The sequence below is a fragment of the Anopheles funestus genome, chromosome 2RL, assembly GCF_943734845.2.
Source record: "Anopheles funestus chromosome 2RL, idAnoFuneDA-416_04, whole genome shotgun sequence".
NCBI lineage: Eukaryota > Metazoa > Arthropoda > Insecta > Diptera > Culicidae > Anopheles > Anopheles funestus.
The window spans coordinates 76,859,654-76,872,823 of NC_064598.1; the positions used below are offsets into that span (position 1 = coordinate 76,859,654).

Sequence of the window (13,170 nt, forward strand, 5' to 3'; positions counted from 1 at the left end):
TTGTCGGGTGTCATGTTAATGATGTGACCGGTCCATTAATCCTGTTAGATCTTATATGTAGGTGATAATTTAGATAAATTTGCGAATGATTACTCTGTAAGTAAAGTGCAAGTAAAAGAATAAAAAATAATAAAAAAAATTCTACAAATTTGCCACTCTTCCTTAGGCTATAGTCTTAGCTTTTTTTGAGTAATTTAGCCAAAATTTTATAAATTGATGTATATTAATGCAAATTTGTAGAAATAAGTTTTTTTTCACTCAAATAATGCTTTAAATAAAAAAAGAATAAAAAATAGTAAAAAAAATTAAAAAATTCTATAAATTTGAAAAATTTCTAAGGCTATAACCTTAGCTTTTTTTGAGTAATTTAGCAAAATTTTATAAATTGATGTATATTAATGCAAATTTGTAGAAATAAGTTTTTTTTCACTCAAATAATGCTTTAAATAAAAAAAGAATAAAAAATAGTAAAAAAAAATAAAAAATTCTATAAATTTTAAAAATATCTAAGGCTATAACCTTAGCTTTTTTTGAGTAATTTAGCAAAATTTTATAAATTGATTAATTTGAATGCGAATTTGTTGAAGTTTCTTTTCACTCAAATAATGCTTTATTTTTTTTACGGCCTGGACTTATTTAACCTCGTAGCAGGATAGTCAGTCCATGTTAGGGGGGGGGGGGGGGGGCGGTCTGGATGGTATTTGAACACCCTAAAATAAAATAATGCTTTAAATAAAAAAGAATAAAATATAAAAAAAATTAAAAACATTCCATAAATTTGAATATTTTCTAAAGCCTTAGCTTTTTTTTTGGGAAATTTATTAAAAATTTATAAATTGATGTATTTTAATGTGAATTTACTAATTGCTGCATTGGTAATGAATTTATTACTGGTATGTTTAACTTTCTTGAAAAATGTCGGTATAAACATTGGAGTCAACCATCTTGCTAGATACATATAGGCCACTACATACAGGTGTTCGATCTGTTTCGGAAGCTTTGTCGGAATCGTAGTATTGATGGTATTGATGGTTGAACCTGAGTATTGATGGTACGGTGATGGTCATGAAATGAGAAAAAAACCGGACAATATTCGATCCCCATTGTATTTTGCCCAGTGTATGACGCGGTGGGCAAAAACATCTTCGTTCACCTATTTATCTTGTTTCAATGTCTTCTGGCTACCGGAAAAATTTTGAAAAGATTTTTCAGCGCCAAACACACAAGAAAACAAAACGGACAAATCTGCAGTACTGTTAGCAGCATTCGCTGCATCCGGCGACGAGCTTTCTTGATGGTTGGTTGTTTTGAAACATCGTCACTGGGCTTAAAAAAAAATTTGTCTTTCTCATCGACTTCATCAAAACAATAAATTAATTACTTATTATAATTTTCTTTTTTTAAATCAATTTAATTTAATTCAAGATTATTTTCTCGCTACCGGCTCGATTAAAAACGCGACAATTGCTAAGCATGTAGTGATAGGGGTTAGAAATTGATCTCTAGCGTAAAGTGGACGAAACCCTAAACAACAACAAAAGCAACACGTTATCAGCTGTTTCTCTGCCAACTGCCAGTCTGTTTGGTACGCAATCGCGTTTACGTGGGGCGGTACCGCTCAATGTGACTTTAACATGTCCGGTGTTAAACTCATCCCTATGTGTGGATGAGTTGCAAACATTATGTTTGCATCTACCTATCTACGTTTGCAGTTTGCGTACGTCATACGATCATGTTTAAATATTGCTCCAATATGTTGGTGAAACATGTCCGAGTGCAACCGACGCAAAAGATAACTGGGGAGAATGCGCATTCAAGCCCAAAGTTCAACGTTACCGGTACGGATTGATTTGACGTCAATATGAGTAGCTTTTTTTAAAACATTTCCAAATAAGCTGTGTTAATGTTACATTGAAAAATATTGTAAATAAGTATAAATAAAGCTTGCAAGGCAGCATCGTTCCGTCCAATTGCAATGTTCTTTCAAACGCGTGCCCGATGGATTAGCTTGTGCGGATGGCCAATTGCGCTACGAATCATACGATGGGCGTACGGCCATTATCATATTAATCAACGTCTTTAAAAGAGCGAGAAATATAATGCTCCTATTAGATGCGCCGAAATTGGTCACTTGATCATCTGAAGCCGGCGTGACGCGAAAGCGCACAATCAGCTGTTGCTGCACTACACACAACATTTCGATCACACCACCGAGTGCGAACGACTGATATGTTGTTTATGTTCTTACAATACCGTGTTGGTGGCTTTTTGCAGGTTTTACAAGTTACCAGCCGTCTCCATCGGACAGCATCGTGATAATTAAGCTACTCTGCAGACGTAAACACACAGACAAACACGGGCGCACTGTATTCATGCCCGCGATGCGTCCTCGCCGACGGACTTGACCTTAGCAACGGTAATAGCCAACGCATCGTATACCGCCACCGGATCACCGCCCTGCCCTATCAAAACCTTTCCGGTCGGTTTTATTGGTGCGCTTGCTGGCCAAGTTCTTGCTTATCAGTTTGATACGGTTGGGACAGGCTGATTTTTCTTTTTGTGACTTGGGTGTGTTTTTGCTGTGCGATAATGGTGCACTTTTTAGGGAATGCCATCAGATAATTGCAGTTAGGGGGTAATATTTAGCCCTTCTCTACCGTAAAGAACTGTGTGGTGAAGCAGAAATGACGCGGAAAGACACGAATAGAAGACAAGGCTAATTCATTGAACAGTTTAAAGCTGAATAAAAAAGTATATTTTTGTTTTAAATTCTAACTCACATGAGTTGTTGTCCCGTTTGTAATGATCACAAGATCTGATTAACTGCCTTTGCATTTCTGTAAAAGATCGTTTAAACATCCATGGATTTTTGCCGCCAAATGCAGACGAAATATTTCACAATAGAAACATTTCATGTGAAATTTAAATTTTCTAGTGTGCAGACTCCCAGTGAAATATTTCGCATAGAATAAATATCTTCAATAAAATATAATTTTTTTAGCGTAATATTAGCTTTTTGCAACATAATATCACAATTGATAGAGTTTTAAATTAATCCATTTTAAATAATGCCATTGTTGTAAAGTACATTTCCACTTGCATCGCCCACTATCCGGCAGAATCCCAATCAAAATAAACATCTTTCAGCTGTCAGTGAATAAATGATTCTATTTTGCTTCTTGGCAAAACTTTCTTAATCATTGTTTTACGTTGTCGATTGACTCCCTCAGCACGGCAGTGTTTGATTGTTTATTGTGTAGTTTTGTACGAGAAACTTAGATAATCCACATTGAACGATAGTGCATGTGCTATTTCGCAGATGAAAATTGGATTGTGAACACGGTAAAGAACGGACAATGGTTGATTCGGTAAGATAACGAATGTAACATATAACCCCACTGGGTGATTCGTCCTTGGATAATTATTTTGTTGCTTTGTCTTCTATTCGTCAGCACGATCCCGAGTCAGCAGAATCCTGCAGTTTAACAGAGGACGATGTGGAGCCCAAGTTGAAGTACGTTCGTCTTTCGAACGACATAAAGAATATTCTCAGTGAGGAAGCGATTAGTTGCATAGCGGTACATCCGAGGGTATGTGGCAGGTTCGTTAAAGGGTGGCACGGAATTCCCAACTAATACCATTGCCCTTTATAGTTTCTCTGCCTAGGTACACACTGGGGCCGTATACACATGCTGGACCACCAGGGAAACTGTGTGCATACCGTGATCAATCGAAAGGAAAATACGCACATTCTGTCGGTAAACAAAATTTCGGTGGACAGTCGGGGCGAGCAGATAGCAACCTGTTCCGATGATGGTAAAGTGATTATTAGCGGTTTATATACGGACGAAAACAATCAGGTGCTTTCCACTGGTAAAATTATCAAAGCGGTCGAGCTGGATCCGAACCACAATCGTTCCGGTTCTGGTAGAAGATTTTTAATAGGTATGTGTGTGGAAGGTGGTCAAACTACGCATGTATCTTTACTTCATGTTTGATTCTTTTTTACAGGCGATAACAAATTAGTACTCTACGAGAAAACGTTCCTGAAAGGCTTAAAGTCAACGATTCTTAGCGACTCCGAGGGTCAGGTGACGGCTATCAAATGGAACGGACAGTTTGTGGCGTGGGCTAGCTCACTCGGCATTCACGTGTATGATTTGAATGAAAAGTGCTCACTAGGATTTATCCAGTGGGAGGAACCGAAGGAGTAAGTAAAGAATTTGGCTAGCCGCCAACGTAATGATGGGACGCTAATCTCTGGGCACATATTTGCAGCGGGAAACTAACGGACTACCGATGTAATTTAAACTGGTCTAACGCCACTACACTACTGATTGGATGGGTGGACACGGTGCGCATATGTGTGATAAGAAAACGGAACGCCATCGAAGTGTCAACAAGAAACCTGCCCGTGCATATAGTCGATCCAAGTAAGTTAATCTGGACAATTAAAGGATTCATATGCTTCCGGTAAATCATCCAATTTTTTTTTTTACTTTTCCCCACCAGTGTCCACTTTCCAGACGGATTTCTTCATATGTGGTATTGCACCGCTGGAAACGAATCAGCTAGTCGTGTTAGGGTACGCTAAGGAACGTGATTCTGAAACGAACAAAGCTCTGCGGCCCATTCTGTGTGTATTGCAATACAACGCAAGCGATTATGTTGAAATCTGCACTGACAGTTTATCGATGCGTGGGTAAGTTCAATGGCGAACGTTGGAAAATATAGGCCCAAGCGATATGAACATTTCCCTTTCCCATACACAGATACGAGGAGTACAAGTGTGATGACTATCATCTGGATTGTTTGATCGACGAAAACCAGTATTTTATCGTTTCGCCTAAGGACGTTGTCGTGGCTAATCTGTACGAAACCGACGATCGTGTCCAGTGGCTCATAGAGCATGGGTAAGTTTCGTTTATCTTCAGCTTAATTGTTCCCTTATGGAACGTAACGCGGGTTGATTTTTGGTACAAATAATTTATTACACCTGGTTTAAGTCAACTGGTTTCCGCAGGGTGTGTGTGTGCGTGCGTGGTAGCTGCCATGTTAGTTACGATTGACCTCTACACCTAAAGATGGTTCTTGCTGTCTTCTAACTTATTGCTTACATGCTAATCCTTCAGCCGCTCTTATATTTGAGATTTCATGCATATGCCCTTAGCACACTTCTAACACTTCCCTAATGTGGTCCTGTGCTTTTTTTGCAACCAATCACTTGCTTATATCTTACTTGTGGTGTATGTATGTTGCGGTACACTGTTGGTCCAATGTCTTATACTGTCGTTTTGCAACACAAGCTCGGTGGTTGCGTCCAGTCGTAAAAATACTCCTTCGGTAGTGTTCCCCCGCCTGAGGGTTGATCTTCCTCGTGCGTACACATTTCCCCCGCATAAATATCTCGCATATGCCGGGCGGTACGTTTGTGCAACAGCATATGGTAGTTCTGACATGCCCGCGGTTTCCATGCCGTGTCGAATCGCACGTCATGTCTTCGGTGGATGTTTCGAAACGGTGCCAACCACGTACCGACCGCAATGTCCTCACTGTTGTACATCGTCAGCTGGTCGGCATAGGTAGCGATGTACGATACCAATCCCTTCGACAGTACGTAACCTCCGCCGAGCGCGTACGGACCGTACCGATCGCACAGGACGTAATCTTTCTCCTGCCACGCCCCTTGCTTCTGAATGGTAGCAGCTCCACGAAAATAACCCCAGTACAGCTCCATTGGTCCTTTGCCTTTCTGGTGCTGTTGCACTTGGTGCAGTTTTTCGTAGTAACTCAACAAATCCTCTGCCAGCACGTCCAGCTTCACGTACGTATCGTCGTCCAGCTTGGCGAGATACCGGAAGTCGTACTTGGCGTCGATCTTCTGCATACTGTGCAGCAGCTTGCTCGTTAAGTTTGCGTACGAATCCTGCAACTCTTCCAACTCGAGAATGTCGCCAAACACGCGCTGCTCCTCGTAGATGGCCCGTCGTATGTTTTTCGGCTGCCCGTGCACGCCAATCGCGAACAGGGGTTTGATTTTAAAATTAATAACCTTAATGTTTTTGATCGGCTTCTGTAGCCACGCTCGGTAGTTGGTCAGCAGCTGGCGTTGCGTTTCGATCGATTCGAGCTTTATATGGCCCCGGTCATTAAACGATGGAATGTGTATTAGCTCTTCCTGGTAGCTTTCGTTGATCATGCGGGGCCGCAAATTCAGGTACGTTTCACGGATCGTCGTCCGGCGTTCGAAGTTTTCGGGAGCAGTCACGATAAGCAGTATGAGAAAGTAAGAATTCTCCGGATCATACACCCGACCCATCGGTGCGCAGGCCGGGTTGGTGTTGGCGATCAGTGCCGTTAGGAACACGCCAAACAGGAAGGCACACAGGAGTGGCACTATTCCAACACAGGTTCGTTTGTGCAGATGATACCGCGTGAGAGCCATTATGCGGCGAAATGACGACATCCGCGTCCAGCAACGGTGAATGATTCGCTTCTCGGTAGTTTACTCCACTGAACGATACAACTTTTGAATGGTGTTTGAAAGGTACATTTGCCACTAGCCGTAGTTTAACTGCTGCATTTTGTGATGTGCGTGTTTTTTCTTCAATAGCAAATAATAGCACAGCTTCACTGATTGCAATTCTGAAAGGTTTATTTTTTCAGCTGTCAAACGAAACACCGTAGTAGTATGTGTGCCAGCTGATTTGAACAGGTGTAATCGTGAAATATTTCATCAAACCATGCCGATCTCGCCCGACGAAACATTTCACTGCGCGTGTTTTATTTTGAAATTTATTTGTTTTTTAACTTTTGTAAAGCTGTCCATTACCATTAATGCAACAAGCGTTCTTCAAGAAAAACTCATTTGCAAAAAAGTGATTCTTATAAAATTTTAACTGTTTTTCTGTTAATTTTTCACAGCAAATTTGAACAAGCGATGGATGTGATAGCAACGCATGGCGGAAAATACTCCCTGATAACTGTCGCAAGGCTCTACCTAGACCATTTGCTTTCCCTGCAACAGTTTGATGAAGCGGCCCGGCTATGCCAGCGTGTTTTCGGCACCGATAAGCAGCTCTGGGAGGAAGAGGTGTACAAATTTGTGAAAGTGAAGCAACTTCGCTCCGTTAGCAGTTACATTCCGATAACAGACGCGTGTAAACTGAACCCACACGTGTACGAGATGGTTCTGTACGAGTATCTGCAGCTTGATCCGAATGGGTTTTTGCAGTTGGTAAAAGAATGGCCACCCCGTCTGTACAATACGAAAGCAGTCATTAACGCGGTGAATGATCATTTCAACAAGAAGGACGCTAACATTCTGCTGGAAGCGTTGGCGATATTGTACACGCACGAAAAAGAGTTCGATCGTGCTCTGACCATGTATTTGAAGTAGGTATCGGCGATTATATATGTTCTTTAAAAAGAATATTATACATTCCACAATTAACATTTTTCATTCGGTAGATTGCAGCACAAAGATGTATTTGAATTGATCACCACCTACAACCTGTACGGCATGGTTAAAGATTGCATTGTACAGCTGATCGAGTTGGACAGTGAACGCGCGATCGCAATGCTGTTAAAGGATCATATCCCCGCCGAAGATGTCGTTCGTGAGCTGGAACAAAGCGAACAATACCTATACCGATATCTCGATGCGTACGATAAGGTGAAAAGCAACGAAAAGTTTCACTGGCGTCTGGTAAATCTGTACGCACGGTATGAACCGGAAAAATTGCTCTCCTTCCTGAAACGCTCCAATAGCTATCCGATTCAGGAAGCGTACGATATCTGTCAGGGATTGAAATTCTACCCCGAAATGGTGTATTTGCTCGATAAGATGGGCAGCACACGGGAAGCGTTAACGATCATCATGCACAATCTGCAGGACGTACCGACGGCGATCGATTTTTGCAAAGAACACGACGATATGGACTTGTGGAATGATCTGATCAACGAGTCCGTCGACAAACCGCACGTGATGACGAAACTGTTGAACAGTATTGCCGGTTTTATCAATCCGGAGCTGCTGGTGAATAAAATCAAACCGGGTCAGGATATCGAGGGGCTGAAGGAATCGATCATTAAGATGCTGTGCGGGTACAGTTTGCAGGTGTCGATACAGGAGGGTTGCAATCAGATACTGGGTGCGGACTATTTTGACATGCACGAACGATTGGTGCGGGTGCAGCAGGGTGCACTGTACGTGATGACCGACCATGTGTGTGGCGTGTGTCGACGGGACATTATCGTGAAGGGTAAGTTTAACATTTTTACAGCAAATTTTAGTTACGTTTGATGTAACTGACCCGTATTAACATCGTTTTTACAGATACCATGAAGGCGGATATCGTAATGTTTAACTGTAGACATTACTTCCACGAACCTTGTCTGCTGGACAAGTACAACTTGGACATCTGCATAGTTTGTAACACAAAAAAAATGGGAAGCTCGGGAACATTTTAGGCTGTAAGTTCTAGAGCGTGTGTGTGTGTCCTGTGTGGTTACGTGCCTAACAATATAGGGAAAGCTTGCTACAGAAATGTTTACAGGAATTAGGGATCGAATGACATAACAATTCACTGTACTCGAATTTTATACTTCATACAATCGCTTTCCATTTTTAGCAGCTGCGTTTTTGTCTTAGATTTAAATTTTACCTGTGTTCTAAACCAAAAACAACATCAGATGTACAGTAATAATTTCAATGTCAGTATGATATAAAATAATTACAGCTTATTGTCCCTTATCAAACGTATTGGCTGAACGTATAGCAAAGCATCATAAAGACGAAAAAAAAGCTTAATAAGAAACGAGACGATTGCAAACGTTTTTCTTTTCTGTTGTGTGTGTGTGAAAGAAAAACAATTTCCCTTCCATTTTCGAAGCAACCGAAATCAGATAAATCGTTTGTGTCTGTGTGTAAATGATAAGAGAATTAGCATTATAAATAAATTTTGTACACAATCCTTGACAACAGTGATCAAAAGCATCTCATCACTCTTGAAAGTAGAAAAAAAAGAACAACGATTTTGTTTTGTTTGTAATTTGTTTCTAACCGCGGGTCGAATCCACTATCATTCGAAGGCGCGTCTGCGTAACCATCTCTTATCTGTCCTATTCGTCTGCCAAAGGTGGAATAGGGCAATCTACCCTACTACTTGTTCAAACATCACGATGCCACCATTGTATAACGTTTATGATATTCTTCACAAAACCCCAATCTCGATTCAATAATAAACTCACACTCGCGTCACAGCAGTTTGGCGATAAATAAACCATTGTGTGCGTAAAGTAAAGGGGGCTTGGCCTCTCGCGAGAAGTACGTATATATGCTGTAACATAACAGTAAGAAATATAGAGAGAAATGGAGCGATGCTGGTAAAAGAGAATGATAATGCGTGAACGCACGTAATAATAGGGGTTCGTTTTGTGATACGAAACGATTACAAGCAAAAATTTCAAATGTCTGCTGATAGAATGTAAAATAGGTAAAATATGTTTGCTTCAAGTAAAGTATTTTATAAATTCAGCCTGAACCCATCAAATAATTTTTTTTTGTGATATTCGAGACGAAATGTGGATAAGAAGATAGAGCGGAAAAGTATTCCATAGACAGCGATCAGTAATAAAATGATTTGCTTCGATTGACCAACGATCTCGCTTAGGGAAGATTTTTTTTACCGGTGAATCTTTCCGCGGCTTGTGATAGAGTCTTACACACACATACGACGAAGGTTGTCTCGAGGGAGAATCGGCGGATTAGATCGCGAGCATGTACGCGTACCCGAGAGAGAGAGAGAGAGCCTTTTTTCCGGGGGCGCCATGCCCTTTTGCATTACTATTTGGGGAGCATTTCATTCGATCTTTGCCTGCCTTCATTGGTGGTGTGTGGTGCCGCTGTTTCGATCCGCAATAAGTGACGTTTCATCTTGCCACGGGTGTCGCGTTCCGGTGCGCACATCATCCAGTAAATAGCTTACTTTCTCCTGTCTAGCGTGATCATCGATTGATCTGTTCTTTTGAAACTCCTCAATTTCAAGTCTCCTACAATCAGAGAGGTAAGTGCATGAAGTGTTTCGTTAGGTGTAAAAGTGATTCTATTGTTTTGCTAGCTAATTTCAACAGACAACAAGACAAGTGTTTAGCAAAAGTTCTAGCAATAGCAACAGCTAGTTTCGGGACACTTCAAAAGATCGCTTAAAATCACCTTTGCCACCAGGCGCGTTGTTTATGTTGGCTCCTACTACGTGTCACGCCGGTTTCACTAAAAAAGCTACGGTGTTACATAGCAACGGTTACGATGGAGGTTGAAAGGATATTTTTAGCTACATCGAGCAACGAACAAAACATGCCGTCGATAAAACCAAACCGAAACCGGCTTCATCGATCGTGTTTTGTTATTACTGGTTTTGTACCTTTTCCTTTGGCTGGCAAGAAATGCAAATCAGCTTCCCATACCCATACCACATGTGAAGAAACGATGGGCAAATTTCATGCCCAAAACATGACTTGCCGTGAAGAAAATTACAGGCATGCATCGTCACTGTGAAACAGATACGGTGTGTCTTTGACATTGACCGCCCGCTGTGACCCCTAAGCCAAAAAAAAAACGAACAACCGATAGGGAAGAACAAACTTCACCACCAGTACTTGATATATACGCATAGCAAGAGGAACAGGAACAACCGTTCTTATCACTTACCAACACGCGTTGATAAACATCTATCATTAATGTAGTCCGAGGGATTCTTCTCATGTGTCTGTTGCTTTGTACAGATTGTGTCATCGTTTTAGCGCCATAAATCAAATTATATTGCCATATTTCTTTTCCACATTTACATTCAGCGGTTGTATCGGGTACCCGACCAATTAAAGATGGCCAATCGTACGTAAAATTTTGTAAAATGAAATAGACCAATTACAAACAGTGTATAACACGGCATGGCTATGTCAAAAGGAATGCTTTTCAATCTGCTTTAAACGATTATGTGCTTTCAATTGCATGGATTTCTAGTCCCTAAGTATCAACTTCAGTGTTCCCTCCTTGTACAGATATGTTTCCATGCCAACACTTTCCCTTTTTCTATTCGCGTGAATGTGTATATAGATTGCATCGTTCCATCGTCACTACCAATAGCCCGTTCTCGCACACTTGATCGTTATCATATTGGCTAATCCGCCAGTACAGTATCCCGAATGCAAAGTGTGACCGATAGAAAATCGATCGATTTATCCCAATCATTCTGTGTAGCTCTTCTTGTTAAACTACGAAATCATATTAATTATATTTTCGAATATATTAATGTACACTAAAAACTTTTACTTGCATTAAATCGATTGATTTTCTAGGTGACTTATACAGGGAGTCCCAGAAAATCTAAGCACGAGTTTGATCGAGTGAGCATGAGTCCTTTTTCTGTGATTAGTAGACGTTTCACTAGCTGGTGATTAGTGTGTGGCCCACCTGGCCCTATGAATTAAAACCATAAAATAGCGCAAGCTTTAAACCGTAAGATGGATACTTCCTTAGGAGATTTGACCAAAAAAGGAATTTCAAGAAGTAAAACAGTTCAAAAAGAACTGAAAATCAAGCTCTATATTTTAAATAAAAACCTATCTATTATATTGAAGATGTAGATTAGTCAATTAACCGTTAAAGTACGCTTCTTGTCTTATAGTTAAATGATTCTCGGTGATATCATGACGAAAAGATTGATTTTCTCACAATCTAAGCATATATTGTTAATTTCAAACCATGCGCAGATTTACTGGGACACCCAATATCATAAAGTACGGAATGTGCTTAATCGTTGTTACTCACATTTGTAACACCCGCTCACTGTAATTCTGTTCTAATCGTTCACTTTCCTTCATTCGATAGCTTCCGTTCAAATCATGACCCAACAGGGACCAGCATTCGATTCCAACTGCATGACGCTGACGCGTTTCGTGCTGCAGGAGCAGAAAAAGTACAAACATGCGACCGGCGATCTGTCCCAGCTGCTCAACTGCATTCAGACCGCGATCAAGGCGATCAGTTCCGCCGTACGAAAGGCAGGCATAGCGAAGCTGTAAGTAAACAGCAATTAAAGGACTTTACAATAAAATCAACAAACAATTTTATAAAATTATCTCTGTCCCCACCCTTAAAGACAAGGAATCTCTGGTGATACGAATGTACAGGGCGAACAGGTGAAAAAGTTGGACGTACTGTCGAATGAAATTTTCATCAACATGCTCAAATCTTCGTACTCTACCTGTCTCCTGGTGTCGGAGGAGAACGACAATGTGATCGAAATCGAGACGGACAAGCGTGGCAAGTATGTCGTTTCGTTCGATCCACTCGACGGTTCCTCCAACATCGACTGTTTGGTATCGATCGGTTCCATCTTCTCCATTACCAAGTGAGTGTTCTCTACTATAGCCCTTATGCGAATTTTGGTACGATACAGATGTTAAATGCCTTTCTCCGCTCTTACAGACAGGTAAAGGAAAACACGGACCCTTCGGTAGAGGATGCCCTGCAGCCGGGAAATAAGATTGTGGCCGCTGGTTACGCACTGTATGGATCCGCTACGATGATTGTGATCAGTTTGGGCAATGGTGTGCACGGTTTCATGTACGATCCTTCAATCGGCGAGTTTGTGCTGACTGATTACAATATGCGCATCCCGGAGCGGGGCAACATTTACTCGATCAATGAAGGCTATGCGTCTACCTGGGATGAATCGGTGTACAACTATGTAAAGGATAAGAAGGATCCGTCCAAGGGCAAACCGTACGGTGCTCGGTACGTGGGCAGTATGGTGGCGGATGTGCATCGAACGATCAAGTACGGTGGTATCTTCATATATCCGGCAACGGCTGCGTCGAAAAATGGCAAGCTGCGCCTTCTGTACGAGTGCAACCCGATGGCCTATCTGGTAACGCAAGCCGGAGGTAAAGCATATGCCGGCAAGAACAAGGAGATTCTGGATGTTGTGCCAACTTCCATCCATCAGCGATCACCAATTTATCTTGGTTCGAAACTAGATGTGGAAGAAGCCATCAGCTACATCAAGTAGGCTTTGTTGTCCGTATTTTCTTTTTTCGTTCTAAAACGATTTGTTTGTTTTTGTAATAAAATTCCTCCTATATTGTATCTGGCGGTCATCTGTGATA

The 13,170-nt window shown here is 41.2% G+C and overlaps 2 protein-coding genes across 2 annotated transcripts; one reads left to right on the forward strand and one right to left on the reverse strand.

Moving 5' to 3' along the window:
* Positions 1-3,109: 3,109 nt before the first annotated feature.
* LOC125774968 (vacuolar protein sorting-associated protein 41 homolog) lies at positions 3,110-13,150 on the forward strand. The gene is made up of 14 exons (XM_049445345.1): positions 3,110-3,368; positions 3,453-3,590; positions 3,654-3,945; positions 4,012-4,210; positions 4,279-4,433; positions 4,513-4,702; positions 4,773-4,913; positions 6,925-7,395; positions 7,471-8,264; positions 8,339-8,466; positions 10,804-10,894; positions 11,891-12,080; positions 12,162-12,413; positions 12,491-13,150. The coding sequence occupies exons 1-14, from the start codon at positions 3,357-3,359 to the stop codon at positions 13,071-13,073; spliced, it is 3,636 nt and encodes a 1,211-aa protein (XP_049301302.1). The 5' UTR covers positions 3,110-3,356; the 3' UTR covers positions 13,074-13,150.
* On the reverse strand, positions 4,967-6,861 carry LOC125763950 (beta-1,3-galactosyltransferase 6). Its single transcript, XM_049427693.1, has one exon. It carries the CDS (start codon positions 6,464-6,466, stop codon positions 5,282-5,284), a length of 1,185 nt encoding a protein of 394 aa, XP_049283650.1. The 5' UTR covers positions 6,467-6,861; the 3' UTR covers positions 4,967-5,281.
* Positions 13,151-13,170: the final 20 nt, after the last annotated feature.